Source organism: Miniopterus natalensis, chromosome 4 (genome assembly GCF_054644295.1).
Source record: "Miniopterus natalensis isolate mMinNat1 chromosome 4, mMinNat1.hap1, whole genome shotgun sequence".
Taxonomy (NCBI): domain Eukaryota; kingdom Metazoa; phylum Chordata; class Mammalia; order Chiroptera; family Miniopteridae; genus Miniopterus; species Miniopterus natalensis.
In genome coordinates this window covers 65,654,814-65,680,783 of record NC_142084.1, presented here as the reverse complement: position 1 = coordinate 65,680,783, position 25,970 = coordinate 65,654,814, and the positions used below count along the sequence as shown (strand labels likewise).

The window sequence follows — 25,970 nt, the reverse complement described above, 5'->3', positions numbered from 1 at the left end:
CCAATGAACTTTAGAGCTGTGCTAAGAAAAATATCATGTGAACCATCTATATACTTGAAATTTTTCTAGTAGCCACAAAAAAACTGGTGAAATTGATTTAAATGATAATCTTTTATGTAACCCGGTGTATCCAAAATATTATCATTCCAACATATAATGAATATTTTAAAATATTAATGAGATATTTTATATTCTCTATTAGGCACCAGTGTGTATTTTACACTTACAGCACCCCTCGATTCGGATGTGCCACACTGGCCAGTGGCTGCCCTACTGGACAGCACAGGTACAGAGGGTCCGTCCCCCTCCATCAGTGTCGATGGTCTCTTACCCAGCTGCAAAGTGAAACTGGAAATCTTTCAAAAGATGAGGAATGATGAATGTGTTTAACTGCTGGACTCACCACAAGACTTTGACAAATGAAGGTATGGAGGAGTTAAACCAGTTGATGGAGAAAAGAAAATGGCTGATGGTGATGTTAACAGATTGCATTATGTCCCCTCCTCCAAAATCCATATGCTGAAGCCCTAACCTGATGTAACTCTGAATGTGACTATTTGGAGACAGAGATCTTTACAGAGATAATCAAGTTAAAATGAGGTCATTAGGGCGAACCCTAATCCATGTGACTGGTGTCCTTACCAAAAGGGGAAATTTGGACATAGACACAGGGAGAGGACAGCACCTATAAGCCAAGCAGAGAGGCCTCAGAAGGAACCAACCCTGGCCACACCTTGATCTTGGACTTTCAACCTCCACACTGTGAGGAAAAAACATTCCTGTTAAGATCCCAAGTCTGTGGTGCTCTGTTCTAGCAGCCCTAGTAAACGAATACAAGTCTGTTGGCTGTGGGCATCAGAAGAGAGTGATTTGACCGTGTAGCCCATAGGACAACTGACCATGTGTTCTACTCTCTGCCTGCACCGTGCATATAGGGACTCATGGTGTCATGGAGGCTCCTCTGGATAAGACTTGGGGGAAAGGAGAGGAAAAGGAATGGGTAGGAGCAGTTCAAGTCTCCATCCCTTACCATCTGTGATGGGCCAACACAGATTCCTTGGGTGCCTGACAAGTAGACCTTCTCTCCCACCAAAGTTTCTGGCAAAAGGCCTTCTCCAGATAAGCCACAATGAAACATTTTGTTGTTTAATGAAACATTCTAGTCCTGGGTGGGAAGATTGCTCTGCTCCATCTTTGAGACAAGTGGGAAAGGCCAGAAGATCAAGTAATGACGTTGGTGGCCAGCCCTGAAGGAGCCTGCGTGCTCTGCCAGGACCCTGGTAGAGCGTGAGTTAAAGCCAGACACTACCAAGAACCCTCAGCAACTGAATACCTATGGGCACTGCCCATGTGGCCTCTGTAGTTCTGCTCACTCACAGACCCTGCCTGCCACACAGGAGAGTGCCTCTGTTGGACTCATTTGAGGCACAGCCCAGGAAATCCATTCTCACCATTGGGACAGCCAAGAGCAGCTCTGCCAATCAAGTCAGTGGTATAAGTTTTCGATTTGCTTTTTGTATTTCTGGATTATGAAATGTCTCTTAAACTTTGTTGTTGGACCTATTGTAAAAGGAGAAACCAGTTCAGTTGTTGAGATAAAGTCCACATGCCCTGCGCATGATCAGACAGCAGGGTTGCGTGGCTGGGTCTAGTTGGTGGCCCACTTCCTGGGTGCACCACCTTTGCTATCACTGGGGTGGAGTAGGAGACAAGGAAAGGTCAGAAGGTGAGAGCTCACATGGAGCCATGGTAAGGGGTTTGGCTTTTATTCCCAGAGTGAGTGATGTGGCTGCCCTGGGGAGAAGGGACTGTGTGTGTGTGGTCCGGAGGAACTGGGCACCAGTCAGACGGAAATGGCAGTGTCCCTCTCTCTGTCCCCAGCTGGTCCCACAGACCCTTTGACCCCCAGAATAGGGCATGTCTTGGAGCCCACATGGCCCTGGACACTAGCAAGGGACCAGCCTCCAAGAGCCAAGGCCACCAGCTATCCAGGCCACTCACCCAGCTCTCCACCGTAGATGGAAAAGTCTTTCTCCAGGATGACCCACTTCTGAATCTTCTGCGCATTGGAGGGGGCTTCCTTGTTCACAGCGTCAATGCCTTTCTGGATGGCAGTGTAGACCAGGGGGTCTCGTAGCTCCACGATCTCAGTCACGGTGGATGCATGGCTGCCCAGATTCCGGCAGAACTTGGTAGCCTCCAAGCTCAGTTTGTCCAGTGGCTCTCCGCTCGTCATATCTACCTCACACTGTCCCAGGACACCCCTGTCACCACACCCAACACCCCCACACACTCCCCAGCCAGCCCTCAGGACCAAGAAGAAGGTCCAGAACCCATAGGGTATACCCTCTGGAGTCTGGGGTGGAGACCCCGCAGGACACCCAGGTTACCTTCAGCGTCAGCAGGACGCTTAGAAACTTTGCCTTATCTCCCACTAACATGGCATTACTGACGATGGGAATCTTTTCTTTAACCCTGTTCTCGATGGGAACAGGGGGCACGTTCTCGCCACCAGCTGTGATGAGGATTTCTGGAACAACACACGCCTCCGTGTCAGTTCAGCCATGACAATGGGAAACCCCCACCCTCTTGAGGATGTGAGGGAACAGATATTGGCACAGACAACCACTCACCTAGAAAACCTCAGAAGTAGAAGAGAAACCCTGCTCCTGGCCAGGACTCCCACAATGCCCTTCTCCAAGCCACAAACCCAAAGTCACTGTGCCCCTCCTCCCCTTTTTTCCTTCAAATTCCCCTGACATGTCCAAATCCTGTACATTCCATAAGGACAGTGTGTTATTAATTCATTGCCTCTTTCCCAGTCTCCCATAACCTGGTCCAGGCCCTCTAAGTCTTGCTTAGAAGATGGTGAATGCTTCTGGCCACACCCTGTCTCTCTGTCCCCTGATTTTTCCATCACTTGGCAACCCCAAAAGAACCTAAGTCCAGCCTTACCCAGAGGTTTTGTGTCGCATCCCTAATTTTGGCATGTTCTAAAGAAATTGTGTCACTTTCTCCCTGGAGCCTCTAAAATTCTCCAAGAGCTCCTCCTCCTGCCCCAGCACATTTTGTTCTTTCATCCTGGGATCCTGACCGCTTTCTGGTCCACCCACCCGAACTCTCTCTCCATCACATCTCCGGGTCTCACAGTCACCTTTACTGAGGTGGTTATAGCAGTAGTAATAGTGCGATCAGGTAACGGACATCTGTGGTGTTGTCAGCCCAGTGACTTTTTCTTTGGATAAATGCACCCTGATGTTTCCTTAGGGAACTACTCTCCATCTTTATGTGTTTTGGGCAGGTGAACTACAGGGCGAGCATGTGACCAGGTCTGACCAATCAGCATACTCCATCCTCTACAGTGATTCATTCTGAGATGGGATCCAGTGAGAGTCAGTATTAAAACTTTTGCTGAAACTATTGGGAATAACGTAGTCTTATCCCTTTGGGATTAGGATAAGCCTAGACTGTTGGCAGTCATCCTATCACCAAATGGGGAAAAGCCTCTTCAAGAATAGCCCCAACACAGAAGATAGCTCAGTAAGAGAAGGAGAAAGAGCTCCCTTGTCAAATTGTTTTGGCACCTGGATCCAGCCATGCCTGAAGCAAAATCTTTTGGCCTTTTCAGTTTTTAAAACGTTTCCCTTTTTTATTCGGACCTGTTTAAGAAGGGCTTTCTGTTGCTCATCATGGAAATAATGCTAATATAGCTCACTTATTGAATAGTTACTCCCTACCTCAGGCTCAGTGCTAAATGCTCTGCCTACATCAGAGGTTGGTAAGCTCTGGCCTGCAAGCCAAATTCAGCCTTCTGCCTGCTTTTGTGTGGCCATGAGCCAAAAATGGTTTTTACATTTTTAAATGATTAGAAGGAAATCCAAAGAATAATAATATTGTGACACATGAAAATTCTATGACATTCACATTGGCACACAGTCACATCCATTTGTCTACGTATTGTCTGTGGCTGCTGCTTCGCTACACTTCTGCCAAGTTGTGTGGCTGCGACAGAGAACATATGTCCTGCAGATCCCAAAATATTTAAGATCAGGCCTTTTACAGGAAAAGTTGGCCAATCCCTGTTCTGCATTCTTTCATTTAATCCTCACTTAATCATTATAACTCTGTAAGTGATTATTATTCTCAAATAAGTACAGGGGAGGAAACAAGTTTCAGGGTTGGGGTGGGTGTCTTTCCCAGGTTCATCCTGCTGAGGGCCAAATGCTGTGCCCAAGGACAGAGCTGGGACGTGTGGAACAGGGCGACCCTGTATATCCAGGCAAGGCCCCGCTGTGGGAGGCCGGGAGCTGAGGGCCTTGTGTCTGCCAGCCCCTTAAACGCTCAGGGTGGGCCTGCTTGCAGAGACCCCTGCAGAGCTCAGCTCCAGTACCTTTGATGCGGCCAGTGATGTAGAGGAAACCCTGGTTGTCCATGCGGCCCAGGTCCCCGCTGTGTAGCCAGCCTTCCTCATCGATGGCCTCCATGGTCTCTTCCTGCCTTTCCAGGTAGCCCATGAAGACGTGCCGGCCCCACATGCAGACCTCCCCAATGCCATCATTGTTCGGCTGGAACAGCATGTTTTTACACCCACTTATGATTTTGCCGGAGCTGCCGGGGAATGGGAGGGGGAAAACTGAGGCTCAGAGAGACAGGGTCACCCACAAAGGTCAGCCTGGGTCTGTAGCCCAGGCTCCTAACATCCTGCTCAGCTGACCCGGCTGGATCTGCTTCTTTCACCCTCTCCAGGACCTGTGGGGCATAAGGAGGTGTTTGCCAAATGAGAGGGGGGGGGGAGTGCTCAATCCAGTGAGTCAAATTCCCAAGCACTTGATGAGCTGGGACACACAGCAGAGTTGTACATTTTAATCTCCACATAAACGGGAGGACAAAGAGCTCTTGGCTTAAGAATAGCAACAAAAGCCCTCATCTTTTAGAAAACAGATATGTAGACCTGCATGCAACGACAGGGACAAGCAACTGTAACCTCTTCAGAGGTTAAAGTTACATCCATAAGACAAAACAGCACTATTTGAAATCTGGGTTCTTATAAGACTTCTTTCCCAGAGATAATATTTGGGAGGGTGATTTTAGAATGCAGAAAAGAAAGCAATGCGGCTTTGCTGAGATTGCCTTCACTGGTAGAAAGGCCAGTGGTTTTAGGGCTAATTGTAGGGATTCTCTTAGTTAGCAAGAGTAAAAAAGAGGGTACACCAAAGAAGCTCAAAATGTACTAAAAGCCTTCTGACTTCCCCAATGAAGGCCTTTCTAGGAATATGGAAAAACAGACGCCATAAAGAAAAGATTGATAAATTCAACCACGTAAAGATAAAATTGCACAGCAGAAAACACCTAACTAAAAGTAAATACCAATAATAAACCTAGGGGTAAAATACTTTAAAGTCATATAAAAAACAAAGGGCTGATTTTCCTAATATATATAGAGTGCCAACAAACGAACAATAAAGGAACTGGTAATCTAGTTTTTAAAAGGGGCAGATGGTATGGACAGATAGTTCAGAGGAAAGGAAATACAAATGGCTTTTAAATGTTTGAGAGGATTTTTTCCAACTTCATTCACAATAAAAGGAATGTAAATGAAAGTTATGATGAAATACCATTTTCCTCCAATTGGTTTAGCGAAATATGTGGTATATATTCTAAACATTCACTTTAGCATTGTTTACGGTGACAAATAATGGAGGAAAAAAAGCCCTTAGTATTCACCAGAAAAGGGACTAGTTAAATAAATAATGGTATATCCACCCGGTGGAATACTAAACAGCTGTTAAAAACGAGGCAGCTATTTGCACTGATAGGGAACATTCTCCAGAAGAATCCCTTACTAACCAAATCTGTTTGGTTCCTGAGCCAGGATGGTGTGAGTCAAGACTGAGTGGAGGTTTGAATTACGAATCCAGATAGTGAGGGAATGCCGTGTTGACTGTTTTTGGTTCCTGAACTCATAGCAGAAAGGATGAGTTTTGTGTCCATTTTCACACGGGAAATGCTTCCGTTTGGGATAAAAATATGTATGTCAACGCACTCTTATGCCAGGTTAATTTAAAAGAATGCTATGTGTGTGGTCATTTCGCCTCTGGGAGGGTGTTAGGGGTTGAAATGCCCCCCCGCCCCCGTTCTTACTTTGCATCATAACTCCCAGTACCTCAGAATGTGAGCTTACTTGGAAATAGGATCTTTGCAGATGTATTTGGCTAAATTAAGATTAAGTCATACTGGAGTAGCATGGTTCCAAATCCAGTACGACTGGTGTCTTTATAAAAAAAGGGGAAATTTGCGCGCGCGCACACACACACACACACACACACGGAGAGGGAGCGGGAGCTTTTCACTGTCATTTCATACCTTCTGATTTGTGTGTGCATATACTCCTCGTTGAAAAAAACTAGTTAAAGACAGAGGCTGGAGTCTGTACCTTTCCTCCAGGGTTGGAACAGTGTCACTTCTCTTTAGGGAAGGACCACCCTTTTGGTTTTGGGGAAACTCCAGTGGGCATTTGGGTTCTGCAGGAAGCAGACCTCAGAGAGGATTATGGGGTGGAGAGGGAGAGATACTGAGGTGCAAATCTCCCCTGCAAAGTAAAGTAAAAGGCAAGAGATGATTTTGCTAGATTAGGAAGATTGAACTTTGTTTTTGCCAAATTCCAAGGCAGCTGGCACCTGGCCAAGCATGAGAGACCAGCTGGACTTGCAACATGGCAGCAGGGAAGGAAGAAAGACCACCGGCAGGCTCTGTGAAGGAGCGTGGCTCTCAGACTCGGAGTGGACCTTGCCTTTGGTATTCTTACTGTTTCGGTATTTCTGGGTTCAGTCCTGTAGCCTGGGGTGAGCTGTGCTTGGGAGAAAGCCAGAGAGGGCCGTGGACATGTTTGAGATGGAGCGTTGTGGAGATGAAGGGGCCTGAGGTCCCAGCGAGTGACCTGGGGTGGGTGAGAGTGGGGTGGTCTCTGGAGGCAGAACTCACCAGTGGCAATCTGGGAGACAATGGAAAGTCTCTGACAAACCGGGGCTTCCCACGGTCATGAAGATTTGGGGCTTGGGAGCTGGAGAACAGGGATCATTCTGGAGATACCAAATCAGAATTCATCTCAGCCCTGAGGCCCATCCATCCTCCCATCTTCCTTCCCCTGACCCCGTATTGCTGGAGGCCCGGGGGTCTCTCCAGGAGACCAGTACCTTAGAATCCTGTAGTTATCCCAGTTGGATGCGGTGTGAGGTCCTGTGCTTTCGCTCATCCCATATATCTCGCCAATAGGTATGTCCAGGCTTAGAAAGAACTCAGAGGTGTCTGGGCTGAGGGGCGCGGCCCCACTGATAAAAATGTGGCAGTGATCAAAGCCAAGGGTGCTCTTGACTCTGTTGAAAACGAGTGTCCTTGCTATGCGGTAGCTCATGGAAGAGTCATTTGACCTGTGCGCAATGCCAAGGAGAGTTCTATGGCCATGGATCCAAAATTAGCTGAGCCCCTCACCCACCACCCTCCCCACCCGACCCAGTGGACCCTGCACCTACCCTACCATCCTTTTTGTATTGACCTTTAAGCCAACAGCTCTTGCCCACGAAAACACCTTCTTCTTCAAGCTTGAGGATTTGGCACTACTTTCCTTTATCTTCTCCTGTATCTTCTCCCAAATTCGGGGCACCCCTAGGAAGGCGGTAGGCTTTACTTCCTGTAGAGTGCTGACCAAGGTGCCCTGCGTGGGACAGAGCTGGGTTAGCCACACCCAAACCTTCCATGGACCCCAGATGTCCATCTCTGCCCAGCCACTCAGCCCAGGAGAACCTTCTTTTGGCTGAGCTCTTGATTCAAGCAAGCCAACCCACTGATTGGTTGGCAGCCAGTCAGATTTTCCCTCTCTGTGGTGGAGAGTGGCAGGCTGGGGAAAAATCTGTTGTCCAAGTATGCTGTGGAATATTATACAACTGTTTAAAAGGATGCAAAATTCTCCCCCAAACAGGTCTATAGGTTCAATGCAATCCCTATAAAAATCCAGACAGGCTTGTTCATACAAATTGACAAGCTGACCTAAAATTGATATGGAAATGTGGAGGACCTGAATGGCCAAAGCAATTTTGGAAAAGAACATAAATGGAAGAATTACTACCTGATTTTGAAATTTAGTATAAAATAGGGTGACCAACCATCCTGGTTTGCCCAGAACTAAAGGAGTTCCTGGAATGTGGAATTTTCAGTTATAAAACTGGGAAAATTCCAGGCAAACAGTGACAAGGTAGTCACCCTACCATAAAGCCAGAAAAACCCAAGTCAGTGTGGTTTTGATGTAAGAAAATAGACATATAGATCAATGGAATAGCATAAAGAACCCAGAGGTGGATCCTTACGTTTGCGATCAATTGACATTCAATCAAAGTGCCAAGGCAATTGAATGGTGTAAAGGATATTCATATCCCCCCAAAAATTAAAATAAGAGCCTTACTTAGAGACTTACTTCTCACCAAACAGAAAAATAAACTGAAAATGGATCACTGACCTATATGTAATAACTAAAACTAAAAGGCTTCTAGAAGAACACATAGAAGAATATCTCTGATCTTGGCATAGGCAAAGATTTCTTATATATGACACCAAAAGCGTAAAAGTAAAAATAAAATAAATTGGACTGCAGGGTCAAAACAAAAAGACAAGTCACAGATTTGGGAGGAGGTATTTGTGAACAATACATTTAAGAAAGAATTTATATCCAGAAGGTATAAAGAACCCTTAAACTCAACCATGAGAAAATAGGCAACCACATTTTTAAAAAGTTTTTATTGATTTTTAGAGAGAGAGGAAGAGAGAGGGAGAGAGAGAAACATCTATGTTAGAGCAGAATATCCATCAGCTGCCTCCTGCACCCTCCTTGCTGGGGGTTGAGCCTGCAACCTAGGCATGTGCCCTGGGCATGTGCCCAGTACATGGAACGACGCCCAACCGATTAAGCCACACTGGCCAGGGCCTGCAACCACATTTTTAAATGGGCAAAAGATTTGAACAGCCCTTTTTCCAGAGAAGATACACAGGTGGCCAGTAAGCACATGAGAACTTGTTCAGCACCGTGAGTCACTGGGGAAATGCCAATTAAAGCGACGAGATACCTATTCACAGCCACCAGATGGCAACGATGATGATGGTGGTGGTGTCGCGCGTTAGTGAGGAGGAGAAACCAGAACCCTCTCATCCTTTTCTGGTGGGACTATAAAATGGTGCAGCCTCTTTGGAAAAGCCTGGCAGTTCCTTAAACTGTGAAGGCCACCTTTGTCACCCATCAGGTTGATTATTTTAAAGTTTTTGACGATATTACAGGGTTGATTAAGGATGTGGGAGAATGGGAACTTCTCGGGTCCTGTAGGTGAGTGTATGTATATGCGTTATGTATTCAGCCAAAAAACTAACATATTTATTGTGTCGAATGGCCACTACCTCTCAGACACTGAGCTTGGGGGATGTGAGAGGGGCCAAGGGGAAATGTAAGCAGAGAACTAAATGACAGTTATCCGCCATGCAAACGAAAGAAGAATGGACCTCCTAGAAGGAATTACAAAGGCCCTGAGACAGCCTGTTCAATAGAGAATGGAAGGCAGAATCACGGTACCCCCAAAGGTATTCATGCCCTAACCCCCTGAACCTGTGAATATGTTATCTTTCACGGCAAAAGAGACTTTGCAGATGTGGTTAAGGGTCTTGAGATGGGTTTGGGTTTTGGAGCTTTTGGGAGTTGGGAATACTGACTTAAAAAAACAAAACTACACACACATTTTGCGTTCAGTACCATTCACATCTTAGTCTTGAGTGGTTCAGTGTATAATCTGTACAACTATATACGGATGCCCGGACTTGGGTAAAGATAAAAATGGCAAGAATGGGGTCCACTGTTTCTGATGCTGCTAAATGAAGCATAAGCTGAGGACAGAGAAGGAACCCCTAGAACTGGGGCTTAATGAAACCCCCCACTCGCCCCAGGCTGCCCCCGCCTCACCTTGAGAGCATCCGGTTGAGCAAAGTGGACGAAAGCCCCGATCTTTATGGGTACCCAGATGTCCATCATCTGAGCTGCAATGTGGCTGAGGGGAAGATAGCTAACCACCGTCTCCTGCTTTTCTGGGGCGCTAGTCAGGCCGCAGTCCTTCGCCACCATCCCGGACAACCATGTCATCTGGAACACAAGTGGGACTTGCAATCCAGGGTGCCTTGTACTGGCTGGAGGGACACTTAAATGCAATTCTTTTTTTTCTTTTTTTTAAAAATATATCCTTATTGATTTCACAGAGAGGCAGGGAGAGAGACAGAGAGAGAGTTGAAACATCAACTCTCTTTAATTTTTTTCCTTGATGTAAACTTTTGGTGTATCAATAATTTTGCAATACATATTTCTTACTGGTGTCATAAACCTCTGCTGAGCAGTTACTTCATTAATCCTGCCACCTGGGCCTCTACACTGTTCCTCCAACACATCGGGCAGGGTCCAGCCTCAGGGCCTTTGCACTGGCTGTTCCCTCTGCCTGGACTGCTGTTTCTCCAGCTTTCCCCATGACTGACTCCTTCTCACATGCTTAGTTTTTGCTTAAATGTTGTCGACACAGAGAGGCTATCTCACATCACCCAAACTGAAGTTTCCATCGTCTAATTCTCCAGGTATCATTCACCATAGCCTGAATGGTTTAATTTAATTGAATTTTTTCCCTTTATTCCCATCCCTACCCCCTCTCCTTTGGCAACTATCAGCTTGTTTTCTGTATCTATGGGTCTGTTTCTATTTTGTTTGTTCACCTATTTTGTTCTTTAGATTCCACATAAAAGGGAAATCATATGGTATTTGTCTTTCTCTTTCTGACTTATTTCACTAAGCATAATATACCCTCTAAGTCCATCTGTGTTGTCACAAATGGCAAGATTTCATCTTTTTTATGGCTGAGTAATATTCATTTTTCATTTTTTTTTTTAGAGAGAGAAAAAGAGAGGAAGGAAGAGGGAGAGAGAGAAACATCAATCGGCTGCCTCCTGCACGCCCCCTATTGGGGATCGAGCCTGCAACCCAGGCATGTGCCCCAACCAGGAACCGAGCCAGTGACGTCTTGGTGCATGGATGACGCTCAATCAACTGACCCATAGAGGCCGGGCGAGGATGGTGAGCTAATACTGATATGGCTCACTATGTGCCAGGCATTGTTCTAAGCATTTTATTTATGCGGGTAGATTAAAGACAGCGGCAAATTCTCTGCCACCCTCCCTTTCAAAGCTGGAGTCTGTTTTTCTCTCCTTTCACAGGACTGGTTCAGTGACGGGTTGACCAGCAGAATGGAGCAGAATGACACTGTAACTTCTGCTGTTGAGCCTTCATAGACGGCAGCTTCTGCCTTGGTCTAAGGGAATATTTGCTCATGTTAAGCAGTTCAACAACCTTGAGCCACTGCTGTGAGGATGCCCAAGCCACAAGAGACATGTGAGTGAAGTCCTTCTTGGACTTTTCTACCCGGCCCAGACATCAGCTGAATACAGCTGAGCGACCCCAGCTGACATTGCATGGACAGAAGAAACACCCTGCTGGGCCCTGCCCAAATTCCATACCCAAATATAACCCACTTTTGGTGTTTTAAGTCACTAAGTTCTAGAATGGCTTGTTACAAAGCAGTAGCTAACTGACAGAGTGTATGAAATAATTTAACCTTCATGACAATTCTAAGAGTAGAAACCATTCTCATCTGTGTTTTACAGATGGGGACACTGAGGTCCAGAGGAGTTAAGGAACTTGCCCCAGGTCATACAGCTATCAAGTGGGAGAGCCAGGATTTAAACCCAGGAAGCCTTGCTCCAGGGTTTATATTTGTCACCCAATGCCAGGAAAATATCCCACCATATATAAAGCCACAAGGAGTCAGGTGGGAGTTTAACCAGATGCCTTTTATTCATTCATTCATTCCACAAAAGTGGATTGAGTCCTCCTATGTGCCAGGCACTGGACACACAGCAGTGAACAAGACAACCTCTGCCCTCAAGGAGCTGAAGTTCAGGATAAACAAATGGCTACATAACATGACAGTGTAACAAAAACAGCAGCCAGAGGAGGATGAGGGATCAATGGATGGTTTATTGTTTGCTATTTTAAACACGGAAATCATGGAGGGCTTCCCAGAAGAGGTAGTGTTTGAGCAGGACAGGAAGGGGGTAAAGGAGCAAGCCATTAGCTCTCTGATATGTAGAGGGAATGGCCAGTGCAAAGACCAGTGTGTGCTGGTAACTATTAAGCTAGGTCGAGGGAAAAGCTCTTACAAGGTAGAAAATCTTCATTTAAAAACTAGCAATCTTTCTGACTCATGAGGGGAACCACCATGGCCGTTTGAGTGGATGTCCTGCCAGACATTTTTCTGCTTTTAAAACTTACACAGGTGCATATTGCTTGCTGGCTTTTTTACTCTTTAACAAAAATTGCATTGTGTTCTGTGTACTCTTCTGCAACTAACTTTTAAATGTTTACGTTGCATCTTTGGACATCTTCGAATGTTAGCCACACAGATCTACAGCGTAGTTAAAAATGTGGACTGTGGAGCCAGCCTGCCTGGGTTCAAATCCTGGCTTCCACCATGTTGCCTGCTGTGTGACCTGGGCCAAGAATTTAACCTCTCTGTGCTTCAGTTTCTCATCTGTAAAACAGCATCTGCCTGATAGAATCAGTAGAATTGCTGTGAAGATTTACTAAAACTCTTGGAACAGTGCCTAGCATGCAGTGATCATGCAACATAAGTGAACTGTCCCTGAATCATTCTTTTTTTTAAAAAACGGCTTTATTGAGGTATAATTGACATGCAATGAACTGCACACACTTAAATTGTACAATTTGACACAAACTGACACATGTCTACCTCTGTGAATCCATCACCATCATCAAGATATGAACATTTTCATCACTCCCCAAAATTTCCACGTGTCCCTTTGTGATGCCTCCCTCCGGCCCCTCCCTCGGCAACCACAGACCTGCTTTCAGTCCCTATGGATAAGTCTGCATTTTCTAGGGTTTTCTATAAGTGGAATCTTTTAGTGTGTATTACCTTGTGTGTCATCCCAGTCATCTAAACTACCATCAGTCTTTGACTCCATCCAGACATACATAAGTGTTCCCCAAAACACGCAGCCTTCCTTGAGTAATCAAAATCTCAACTTCTGCCCTGGCCTGTGTAGCTCAGGTGGTTGAACATGATCCCCTGCACCCAAAGGTCACCCATTTGGGTTCTTCCCCTGTCCCTCTCCCTGCCTCTCTCTCTAAGAAAAACAAACAAACAAGGCACCCCTCAACTTCTGCTTTACTCTGAAACACAGGACATATTCGCTGCTCTTTCATGTACTTATCAAACATGATTTTATGCTCTTTGCAAATATTAACTCATATCGTCTTCAGAACAACCCACGAGTCAGGGGCTATTATATCACATCCATTTTACAGGTGAGGAAACTGAGGCTTGGAGATGTGGCATGTCTTGCCCAAGATCACAGAGTCAGGTTTGGATCCAGGTCTGCTCCAAAGTCCTTGATTTCAGCCCTTGCACTCTGCTGTCCCCTCACTAGTGTCCACATGACTCTACAGACTAATGCAGCCCTGCCCCTGTGGGTCAAGAACAAGTGGCCCCTGAAGGCCACTGCCCCTGAGTGAAGTGATTCGGGATGCTACCAAGCTGGTCACTGTTGGGAGAGACAGCACTTACGTTGTCGTGGCTGAGCATCACTCCTTTGGGGTTGCCCGTGGTCCCGGACGTGTAGATGAGCACAGCACACTGGTTGGCCTTCTGGCTCGCTATGATCTGGTCCAGCTGGGAATCGGGAACGCTATTGCCAAGATCCATGAAGTCGTCCCACTGTGGAAAGAAAACAAGCGGAGGGTGGGGACTCAGGGAGTGTGAGAAGTGACCCTAAACGTCAGGCATCCCCTTTCTCCAGTCAGATCCTGTCCCATCAACTTCTCCTAAAGCATAATTTTTAGCAGGAGGAAAGGTTTAGTTATGATTGGTAGTCCTGGTTCCTCTTACAAAAGTTGTTGTTTCAACTGGAGGGTGCTACTGGCATCTAGTAGGTGGAGACCAGGGATGCTCTCAACTGTCCTACAATGCACAGTTGTTTGCTTCTGGTCCCTGCACTCTCCGGCAGGCCACTTAAGCTCCCTGTTCCTCAGTTTCCACATTTGCAAAAATAGGAATGATATCTGAACCCAACTTCTTGGGTTGTTCTTAGCAGTAAATGAATTAATATATGTAAAATGCTTGACAGTGGAGTTCGATATTATTTGATCTCTGCCTTCCCAGATTCCACTCTGCACCCCAAATTTCTCTGTGACCAGATTGATAGGGCCGACTCCACCCCCAATTCCAGAGGCCAACGCTGATCGGTGTAAGGCAGAGGGTTCCATCTATGTGGGCCAGTGATTGGATCTGGTCTGGGCATGTGACCCAAATGGCCCAATCACAGTGAAAGTCATGGCTTTTGCTGGAAGTGCTATCTGGACAAGAATGAGTCAAAATGTAGCCCCAGCCTGGCAGTGTGGCTCAGTGATTGAGCGTCGACCCATGAATCGGGGTCACCGGTTAGATTCTCGGTCATGGGTCAGGGCACATGCCCGGTTGCCGACTCGATCTCCAGTGGGGGACGTGCAGGAGGCAGCCTATGGATGTTTCTCTCTCATGGGTGTTTCCATTTCTCTATTCCTCTCCCTTCCTCTCTCTCTCTCTAAGAAAAAAAAAAAAAAAGTAGCCCCAGGAGCTGCTGGACTGTCTCAGGATTATGGGGGACATTTCACAAGGCTAGAGTGGAGTCAGGAAACCAAGAGGGCAACATGGAGCTTGGGACAAGTTCCAGCGCCTGGTTCTAGCCATACCTGAAATCCACACCCTGAATTGTAGTTACATGAGTCAACAAATTACATTTTTGCTTAAGCTATATCCTGCATGCCAAAAATTAAAATTAAAAAGCCTCTCAAAGGCCTACCCACGCCCCTTATGGAGTGTGACCCCCTCTCTTGCTCACTCCCCACTTCCCTCGTGAGCCCCCCCTCCCCTTTGCTCTGTGCCCCGCCCACACGTACAGAATACAGGTTTTTCTTATTGCTCTCTTTCATTGGCCGCTTGTACTGGATAATCGCTTTTACAGTCTCCATCTTGTTCTGTGGAATCTGAAAGAAAGTTCAGCGTGGGCCTCATGGCAACCCAGCCCCGGGAAAAACAGAAGCTGGATGGGTGTCCTAAGCTCTCTCTTACTGCAACCCCAGCCTCTTTTTATCCCCCCTTTTCTGTGAAACATCGCTCCTTCTCTTGACTGATTTTGGGACTGCAGGGCTCTTTGCGGTGGGTATCAGTAGCCCCCAACGATCAGAGGCAGATGAAGACAGCAGCCTCCCTGAGAGCTCGCCTCAGGCCCGGTGCCGCAGCAGCCAGGATTCATAAACGTTCTTGTTGGAATCAGGCCACAAAAACCCTCCGTGAAGGGGGCTGGGACCTGGGCAGGTTCAGAACTCTCTAGTCATATCTAGAACTGTAAGGTTCAGGCAACCAGGCCCCTGGGATGCTTGGACCCTGTTCATGCAAAGCAAGGAGTGGGCCTCGTTACCGGCCAATCCAATGAAAAAGTCGCTTCCAGCATTCATTATGCTCATTATGATTATAGCCAGGGTGCTGGTGTGGATGGGAGAGAAAGAGGACAGAAGTGTTTATAATAGCTGGACAGGAGTTTTCCAGAGAGAGGGGACAGACATCCAGAACGCGGGGAGCAGGCAGTGGCCTGGGATGTTTGAGGAAGAGGAGAGCTCGGGAGGGCTGCACTGGGACGGAGGGGAGAGGAACCGAGGCGGAGGCAGGAGAGGGTGGTGAGGGCCTGGTAGGCCGCCTTGGAGGCAGTGGCAAGGAGTTTGGGGTTTATTCTAAAGGAGGCAGGGGAGCACTGAAGAGCCAAAGGGTTATAAGCTGAGTATTGCCCAGAATTAGATCAGCCGGTGGAGCTGAACATGCAGTTTGGGAGGAGCGTGTCAGGAGCCCGGCTTCCAACCTTCCATACAGAGCAACCAGAAGCACAGACCCACACAAGCAGTACTTTCAGTCAAACTACGAGACAGAAATAATTCAGGCATTGCTTTATGCGTGTGGGGTCAAATATACCAGAAGCAGGGCAGGAAGCCATAGCGGTGAAGTTGGTGCAGGGGTAAAGTGGGGGCGTGGCATTTTCTAACAGTGGGAAAACCCAAATCGTAAGCCAGTGTTCCTGGCAAGCATGAGGAGCACCCCACTCATCGCCCATCACCTGTCACCCCCCCACACCAGTGTGTTCTGCTGTGAGCAAGCAGGGCATGACATGAGTGCCAGGGACCACAGAAGCACCATGCAAGAGAGCAGTTTCAAAAAAGCTCAAGGCTGGAGGTAGACGTCTGCCCTTCCTGAACCGGGTCAGGAATTAGGTGGCACGTGTCCTATTTCACTGAGTCCGGCTAGGATTTCATTGAGTCGGGAAAATGTGCCCTGATTTCAGAGATTTTAAAATGTGGGGAAACACGTGGCCAATGATGATCCGAGAGGATCACGTCAATGACAAGGCACATCTCGGCTCCAGAGATGTTAAAAAGTGAGAAATGTGCAAGTCAGAAGTGATGAAATATTAAAAAACAGTCACAGTGGCCCCCAGGCTGAGCAATGAATCTGGTTACCTAGGCTCACCCGTTCCCCAAACTCCCCTCCCCTTAGGATCTTCCTGCCAAAAGCTGGTTCAGGAAACTGCAGCTCATTCAAACACAAGGAATTGGAAAAGTTTCTACAGTATTCATACAAAGATACTGCAAGGGGAAAAGAGAAAATAAGAAAGGAGCCAAATTTCACGAAATCACCGCAAAACAAAGGAAAATTACCACCCAACATTCCAGTATAAAATTTAAAATGTAATGAAGTAAACGCAGCTGGGAAGGAAGAACACAGAGCAAACATACGAGGAAGACAGAGCCAGACACCAGAGAAGCGAAACAGGAGGCGGTAGACCTCGGGAAGGAAATAGAAGAGAAAGACAAAAGCACCCAGAAATACAGAGTTACAAGAAACGGAGAGAACTGCAAGGCTCAAAACAATCACGCTTCTAAAAGAAAAATAGCAGTGGGCTGTATATAGAATTATGCATAAGCACATTTTTTAAATGGAGGCCAAATAGGAAATGAAGTTAATATGAATTGGAAATTAAACTCCCCCAATCCACCCTCCTCCCCCTAAAAGCAGCTTTGCCAGTTATGCTAAAGTGGGGGGGGACTCTTACTGAACCTGTGCCTGAGCCGAGCCCCGCCACCCCACCTGATCATTGGCATCTACCTGGGAGCACAAAGACCCCTGGTCAGAGCCCTCAGGTCCCCCTGGGTGACTGGCAAGCAGTGCTGGGTAGGGGTTTACCGAAAGGATTTTCTGGAGCTGTTGGTCATTTTCAACCAGCAGGACGTTCACTTTAGCATGAGTAATGGCGTACTGACAAGCCTCCGCAGAGTTGGTGGCATAAATACCAACACAGAGGCCCCTGGGAAAAGAAAACACATGTGCCTGTCATGTGCGCGTGTGTGGTGGGTGGGCGGGTGAGGGGCAGGTGTCCTGGATGGTGGGGGGCGAGGGGAGGAGCCTGTAGGCAAATTATGAGTTTGCAGCCTTGGCACAAGCTTCCCTCCCTCCACAACGTGACAATGACAAAAACTACTGAAGTGATAATGATGATGAAAGCAGAAACTCCTGTGATGTCGTGACATCAGATCATGGAAGCCCCACAACGCCCCATTTTACAGATGAGGAAACTGAGAGTCAGGGCAGTGAAGTCACTATTCAGAGTATCATGGCAAATAATAAATGGACCCCCTCACTTGTTCCCTCCATCCGCAGCCTTTTGTTCTTGCTTTTAACCATCCCTGGTTCTCATTTGCATTTCCCTGATGGCCGATGACATGGAGCATCTCTCAACTGCTTATCGCCTGCTTTGCTTTGTGACATTTCTGGTCCAAGCCTTTTGCCCCTTTAAAATCTTTTTGTCTTTTTATGACTGAGTTCTAGAAGTACCGTCCACATCCCGAGACACTAGTCCTTTTATACTCGAGATACCGACCCTGTCAGGTTCGTTGGCCTGTGCGCCTGCCTCGCCTGCCCACCGAGGCTGCGGCCCAGCTGCCCGCTGGCATCTCAGAGCTGCCCAGGGCGGCCGGGCCGGGTCTCGGCTCACCCGCGCTGACAGAGAGCAGCGCGTGCTCTTACCCTGCTAGGATGGCACCAAGAGAAGAAATGAACCACTCCATGGAGTTGAACCCCAGGATGCCGACTCCGTGGAACCGCTCCAAGCCCAGCTGAGGAGGCAAAAACAAAGAAACGGGAAATGGGAACATGGAAGAGCTCTGCTTCTGGTGGGGTGTGCTCATTGCATGGGGAAAAGCCAGCGTTGAGGCTAAAATCTGGGTGTGAGATTTTTGTTACTATTGGGAGACTGGTTTGCCTCCCTCAGGATACCCCATTGATTTATTTTTATTTTTATGTGTTTTATTTTTATTGTGGTAAACTATTTACAGCATGAATATACAATTTTAGCCAATTTTAAGTGTACAGCTCAGTAGCATTAAGTACACTCCTGTTGAGTGACGGTCCCCACCATCCATTGCCAGAACTTCCTCATCTTCCCAAACTGGAACTCTGTCCCCATTACAGACTGACTCCCCCCCTCCCCCAGCCCCTGGCTCCCACGAACTGTTTCCTGTCCCTGTGAACTTGACTCCTCTAGGAACCTCGTATAAGTGGAATCGCACAGTATTTGTCCTTCTGTGCCTGGCTTATTTCACTGAGTATGATGCCCTCAAGGTGCATCCATGTTGTGGCAGGTGCCAGAATGCCCTTCCTTCTGAAGGGTGAAGAATATTCGAGTGTGCGGCGGGCCACTGTGCTACCCACCACCCGTGGACGGGCACGTGCGTGCTCCCACCCCTGGCCGTGGTGGCTGCTGCTGCTGTGAATGCGAGCGGGCACGTGTCTGTGTCAGCCTTTGCTTCGAATTCCCCTGGGCAGGTGCCCAGAAGTGGAACTGCTGGGGCATGTGGTATGTCAAAGTTTAATTTTTTGAGGAACTGCCATACTGTTTTCCACAGTGGCTGCTTCGCTCTACATCCCCACCAGCAGTGCAATTTCTCCATATCCTCACCAACCCTTGCTATTTTCTGTTCTTTTTTAAAAACAAGAGACACGGGTGTGAATTTATTTTTATTTTTAATAACAAAAGTACACTTTTAAAGATGTAGCCTTGGTCTGGATGTGGTTGAGGGTGAACCAGGAAACCTAGACTTGAAGGTGACCATCCTTGGAGGTACCCCTTTGGTTTGGGGGAGCTCTAACTTTGCTGGCATTTTTAGTCATATGGGGCAAGGCTGGCGGCGACCCCGGCTCTTAGGGAAAACATAAGCATTTGGAAAGCATCTGCCGATGCTCAGAACACAATGCCAAGTGTTTCTGCTTAGTGACAAAAATGTTGTGCTCACTGTGGAAGTATGTCTCTGTCCGTGTGTACATAAACTGATGGGTTTCTGATTGGATTCCCAAAGGCAGGAGAGCAGAGGGCCCTTGAGCTCCACAACTAAAAGCAAAGCTAACAAGGATGCCCTTTCAGGAGAGGTGAACGAACCAGAGCACAGTGGCACTGGGTAGGGCAGCCAAGATAAAACCCAGCCCAAGCACATGGTTCTAAATTGTGATGCCTCATAGTCTCCTGATGAAGACACATGGGCATCAGAGGAGGGGAGAGGGGAACTGGGGTCTAGGTCAAATGTGACCCGGTTTCCTGTGTATCAAAACCACCAGCAGACACCCTTCTACAATGGGAGATACCTAATATGTTCATTGCCTCTTTTTTTGTTTGCTTGTTTTCATATATTCATTTCCTATTGCTGCATAACACATTACCGCAAACACAGCGCACATTTATTATCTCAGTTGCCACAGGTCAGGAGGCCGGGGCTGTCTAACTGGGTTCTCTGCTTAGGATCTCGCAGAGCTGCAGTGAAGGCTTCAGTGGGGACTGTGGCCTCCTCTGAAGCATGGAATCCTCTCCTGCACTCACAGATTGTTTGCAGAATTTATTTCTTTGTGGTTGAATGACTGAGGCCCTGTTTTCTTGGTAGCTCTCAGTTGGGAAGCACATGGCAGTTTGCTTCCTCAAGGCCAGCAGGAGAATCTTTCCTTTCACGCTTCACCTGATTAGGTCAGGCCTATCAAACTGGCCAAAATGAACATTTTTGATAATATGATGTTGGCAAGAATACAGACAAGGAGATTCTCTCATAGTGGGTATATAGAAGCACCTCTGCGTAAGAGTTCATTGTACAAAGGAGGTTCACTGTGGCACCACGCATGGAAGCAAAAGGCTGGAAACAGCTTAAATGCCCACCAGTTGGGAGCTGGTTAAGTCAATACTGTTACATACATAATTGCAGTTGTTGAAAGGAATGTGGATTTTAAAAAATGAATCCATTTGGAAGGATCTCCGAGTGTGGGAGCCAGCCTTCGAGATGGCCCTCAATGGGCCTCATCCTGTTATTTGTGTCCTTGCGTAATCTCCTCCATCACTGCACCAAGGCTGGTCTGTGAACCAACAGACTATGGAAGTAATAGTATGTCACTGCTGAGGTTAGGTTATAAAAGATACCGTGGTTTCCATTTTGTTCACACTCTCTTTGGGTCACTCATTCTGGGCGAAGCTGGTTGCCATATTGTGCAAATACTCCAAGGGGACTCTGAGGAAAGCCATGGGCCAAGGAACTGAGGCCTCCTGACAACAGCCAGCTTAGAAGTGAAACCTTCAGCCCCAGTCAAGCCTTCAGATGGTGCAGCCCAGGCTGACAGCTTGGTTGCAACCTCATGAGAGACCCTGAACCAGAAGCATCCAAATAAGCCTCTCCTGGGTTCATGACCCACAGAAACTGTGAGATAATGTTTGTCATTTTAAGTCACTAAATTCCTATGGGGTGATTTGTTATGCAGCAAAAGTACTAACCAATACATAGATATATTATGCTACGGGGGAAACCAAGGTGCAGAATCGTGGGTACAGTATGCTACCATGTGTGTAAAAATTTGCATATAGAGAAATTATGTCATATGTACATATAATTTATTCCCCAAAAAGACATACAAGAAACTGGCAATGGTGGCTGCCTGTATACAGAAGGGGTCAAGAATTGGAGGGAAAATTTTCACCAGTTACCCTTTGTGTCTTGTGGTGCCTCGTGCATTTTGTACCATATGTATGTATATGTATTTCCTATTCTGAACGAATGATTGAATAAGTGATAAGGAAGGGAGGGAGGGAGGGAGGAGGGAGGAGGAGGGAGGGAAGGAAGGAAGAAGGAATGGGTGACTCATTCACCTTGAGCATGGCTTTCGCAGCCTTCCGACAAACCTCATAGTACTGGCTGTAGGTCAGTACTTCCCATTTTTCGCTCTTCTTTGATGCGAGGGCTGGATAAGTCCCAAATCGGTTGACTGACTCCTGAAAAAGTTCTGGGATGGTCATGGGGGCCTCATGGCCTGGCCCATGTTTTGATTGCCTCAGAAGGACTTCTCCATCTGGATGAATGGTCCACAGTCCAGAATTAGGTGGCATTATGTCTAAAAAAAAAAAAAATGCACATATCTTAATTTTAAAATGTTTTATTCCTAACAAAAATGCTAACCATCATCTAAGCCTGTTGGAAAAATGGTGCCGATAGGCTTGCTCAAGGCAGGGTTGGCACAGACCTTCGATTTGTAAAAGATGCAGTATCTGCCAAGTACAATGAAGTGAGGCGGACTAAAACGAGGTGTGCCCGTGCTCTAGGCCGGGTGGCTGAAACAACAGAAGTTTATTCTCTGCCAGTAATGGAGACAAAAAGTCCGAGATCAAGGTGTCAGCAGTGGGTTCCTCCTGAGGCCATGAGGCAGAATCTGTTCCATCTTCTCCCCTGCCCTCTGGTGACTTGCTGGCAGTCTTTGAAGTTCCTTGGCTTGTAGAAGCATCACCCGGTCTCCACCTTTATCTTCCCATGGTGTTCTCCCTGTGTGCGAGTCTGTGTCCAGATTTCCCCTTTGCCCAAGGACACCAGTCATATTGGATTAGGACCCATCCTATCTGCAATGACCCTATTTACAAGTTAGGTCACATTCTGAAGTACTGGGTAACTGTTAGGACTGCAACCTATGAGTTTAGGGGGGTGTCTTAGTCCCTGTGAGCTGCTATAATAAAATACCATAAACTTGGTCATTTAGAAACAACAGACATTTATTTCTCACAGTTCTGGAGGCTGGGAAATCAAAGATCAAATTGCCAACCAGTGTCCCTGTCTCCTGGTTCACAGACGCTGTCTTCCCGCTGTGTCCTCACATGGTGGGAGGGACAGGGGAGCTCCCTGGGGCCTGTTATCCGAGCACGGATGCCGTTCAGGAGGGCTCCAGCCCCAGGACCTCATCACCTCTCAAAGGCCCATCTGCTAATACCATCACATTGGGGGGGACGCAGACATCCCCGTTACAGCCCACATGAATGGAAGGCTGGTTCATAGGGGTCCCCCCACCCAAGGAGAACGGGCTGTGGGAGTCTCACCAGCTTACAACAAGGTCGCCTAGCGAAGCCAGGGCGCCACCAGGAGAACATCGCCTCGAAAATGGGCGCTCAGCTATCATGCCACCCCCTCAGCCCCAGCGCTCCAGGCATCCAGGCTGAAACCTGGGGAGGGCAGAAGCTTCAAACTGGACAAAAGCGTGGAGGGGTACCCCCTGGGTAGGGTGGGGGGATTTTAATGACTATAGTGCGTTGAACAGTGTTCCCTCAAAGTTCATGTACAGAATCTCAGCATGTGGCCTTATTTGGAATAGGGTCTTTGTGGTTGAAATCAGTTGAGGATCTCGAGATGAAATCACCCCAGATGGAGGGTGGGCCCTAAATCCGATGGCTGCCGTCCTTATGAGACGAAAACATAGACATTTGATTACAACATGATGCACAAAGTAGGCGGCCGCGTGGAGACAGAGGCGGACTGGAGTGATGAGGGTGCAGGCCAAGGGTCAGCAACAGCCGCCGGCTGCCACCAGAAGCCACCGGTGGCACGGGAGAGATTCTTCATCACAGCCTCCAAGGGGGACCAGAACGGCTGACACCTGGACCTTGGACTTCTGGCCTCCAGAGCTGGGAGGCAATGAGTTTCTGTCGTTTCAGCACCCAGCCTGGGGTGCTTTGCTGTGGCAGTCCCGGGAATCCAGCACAGTGACCAAAATGGGGTTCCCAAGATTATCAGTGTTGAGAACAACTGCGAAGGTCCTTGTCGCCAACATCTTATCCACTTGGACAGGGCAGCGGCGCAAGAGCAGAGGCTCTTTGTCGTCACACGGTGTTCCCCGAGTTCCGGCAGAAAAATGGTTACGACATCATGATAACAAACCGTTATTGCTACACCTGCACTGTATATATGATGTTACATCTGCACTGTATATATAATGTTACATTTGCACTGTATATATAATGTTACATCTGCACTGTATATATAATGTTACATTTGCACTGTATATATAATGTTACATCTGCACTGTATATATAATGTTACATCTGCACTGTATACATAATGTTACATCTGCACTGTATATGTAATCACATCTGATGTATATATGCTTCCTCCCACACAGACTCACCGCCTAATAGGGAAGGGCTATTGTCAATGCTGCCGTGATACAAACGCCACAAATGAGGCTCTGAAATCACAGGCCTGCCTTCCTTATTAGTGGTAGAAAACCCCACCCCCACGCCCACCCCCTGGGGTTCATGCACCTTGGCTCACGCCAGGGGCTCAGGCACAGAACGGCTGTGCCCTGACTCTCTCAGACCAGGCTCCTTTAGGAAAAGCCTGGGCCAAGTCACTGCACCTTTCTCTCCCCCACAACATGCCTTTTGTTTTACTTATGTCTACTTCAAGGTCCTCAGCCTCCTCTTCTTGAGTTGTTGGGGTTTCAGCCCTTCCAGGTCCGCAGAGAACATTCTTCACAGTACTGCAAGGCACAAAGCAGGGAACTTAGTAGGACTGGCAAAGGGACTGCAGGGCCGAGGCCAACTCCCATCCACTGGCCGTGTCTGCCTGGAATCCCCGGATCGTTAGTCATGGCTGCTCTGGGTCTGGGGGAAGAGGGGCACCAATTGTGGAGTCCAGAGAGCATTCAATCTGTGTTTCCAGGAGTCTCTTATACATTGGAATAAGGTGTCAAGTCTATATGTGATCCTGTGGGTAAGAAAACATTTTGAAGTCTCCCGAGGGAAAGCAACCCTCACCCCCCACACCTCCCTGTGGTACGCCCACGCGGCGGGCGTCAGCAAGGGAGAGGAATCAACAATCTGAGCGAGCCTCAAAGGCATCACACTGAGTGGAAGACGACAGATTCAAAGGACCACGCGCTTTACGGTTTCATTTAAGTCTCTCTCCGGAAAAGGCAAAACTATAGTGATGGAGGATAGTCTGAAGTTGTCAGGGGCTGTGGCAGGAAGGCGGGTTGATACAAAGGGGAAACGAGAGAACCTGGGGGGTGATGGAAAGGCGCTGTATCTGACTGTATTGGTGGCTCCACAACTCTATGCATTTGTCAAACTTCATAGAACTGCACAGCCCCCTAAAAGTGAACTCTGTGGGAAAAGTGTACGATACGTCTTAAAATGGACAATTTACAACTATTCTGTAGCGAATTCATTGGGTTTTCAGGTATTACTAAAGAGAAAATATAAAGAGAAAATAATTTATTAGCAAATAGCTTCCCGTTTTCTATCTAGACGTGGGCCTTGTTCATATGTCAACTATGTATTAGTTGTTAAAAAGTCATCACACCCTGGCCCAGTGGCTCGGGTAGTTGGAGCATCATTCTGTGCACCAAAAAGTTTTCTGCTTTGATTCCTGGTCAAGGCACGTACCTGGGTTGTGGGTTCAGTCCCCGGTCGGTGCGCACACGGGAGGCAACCAATTGATGTTTCTCTCACATCGATGTTTCTCTCTCCCTCTAAAAAAAAGATACTGTGAGGGTCTAGCTCAAGGCCAAAACGTGTGTCGTCTATGGTGAGGCCAAATCCTAGTGAAATACGCTGTTCAATGACAGTCAGACGCTGAATCCCAAAGGACCCCTCTTGCCCCTCTCCCATACCACTGGCACCTGCCGCTCTTCACAAGGTATAGGTCTGGCCATCACAGCAAGGCATTGGTTGCTGAGACATCTGGACACTCAGGTGTTTTCTTCTTCCACAAAGTGACAAGTTGCCCCTCCTGGAAACCTGCTGCCTCTTCCCAGCCCTCGTCACCGTCTGGTCCAGCCAGGATTGTGGTGGTGACGAGAGGCAGGAAGGTGCGTAGTTTTCCTCCCTGACAGCCCTTCCGGAATCCTCTGTCCCAGCTACCTCTTGTGACATCACTAGCTGTCCCTGCCTCCCCACCCCACCCCCACCCCTGGAGGAAACTGCTTCCTGGGCAGGAGAATTTCAGTTTCCTTTTAACTCGTTCGCTCATTCATTCATTCATTCACTCATTCATTCATTCATCCATTCATTTGCGCATGCATTGCACTCCTGCATGTGCTGGTGAAGTCTACACAGAGCCACAGCCCTTCTGTTGAGCATTATGCTAGGTGCTGGGAACACAAAAATGAGCAAAACCAGATTAGGTCTGTTTAGGGAAACAGCAGAGAAACTGAGAATTGTGCGGAGTCTCAAGGTATGTCGAGAGAGTTTGATGAGGAATTCGACCTAGGCAGGGAGGTCTGGAGAGGTTCCTTGGGCTGAGATGTAAAAAATGGGCACTGTTAGCCCTGCTTTCACCACCTCTAGCCCACTCTGCCTCCCCTGTCTGGTGAGAAAAATAATCCCATATTTTACAACCTGCTTTGGTTAGGTTTTCTTTTAGATGCAGTCAAATGCTAGCTTACAGTTTTCAAATG

At 47.5% G+C, this 25,970-nt stretch overlaps 1 protein-coding gene across 2 annotated transcripts; it reads right to left on the bottom strand.

Moving 5' to 3' along the window:
• Positions 1-1,486: 1,486 nt before the first annotated feature.
• ACSBG2 (acyl-CoA synthetase bubblegum family member 2) lies at positions 1,487-21,632 on the bottom strand. Of its 2 annotated transcripts, none has more exons than XM_087816007.1 (12): positions 21,403-21,632; positions 18,255-18,343; positions 17,415-17,535; positions 15,083-15,169; positions 13,713-13,862; positions 9,995-10,171; positions 7,530-7,711; positions 7,194-7,427; positions 4,391-4,608; positions 2,380-2,530; positions 2,002-2,168; positions 1,487-1,560 (listed from the first exon to the last, which is right to left on the bottom strand). In XM_087816007.1, the coding sequence occupies exons 1-12, from the start codon at positions 21,547-21,549 to the stop codon at positions 1,487-1,489; spliced, it is 1,797 nt and encodes a 598-aa protein (XP_087672133.1). In that variant the 5' UTR covers positions 21,550-21,632. The 2 variants fall into 2 exon arrangements, with proteins under 2 accessions (XP_087672133.1, XP_016053395.2); XM_016197909.2 differs by having other exon boundaries at positions 2,002-2,248; positions 2,391-2,530.
• Positions 21,633-25,970: the final 4,338 nt, after the last annotated feature.

Excerpts from the sequence above, each read along its gene's own strand:
- ACSBG2 (XM_016197909.2), bottom strand. The coding sequence starts at position 21,549 with ATGACCATCCCAGAACTTTTTCAGGAGTCAGTCAACCGATTTGGGACT. Across the intron at positions 18,344-21,402 it reads CTGCGAAAGCCATGCTCAAG|CTGGGCTTGGAGCGGTTCCA; the intron begins GTGAATGAGTCA and ends TTGCCTCCTCAG. Across the intron at positions 2,531-4,390 it reads CATCACTGGCCGCATCAAAG|AAATCCTCATCACAGCTGGT; the intron begins GTACTGGAGCTG and ends GTGTTGTTCCAG.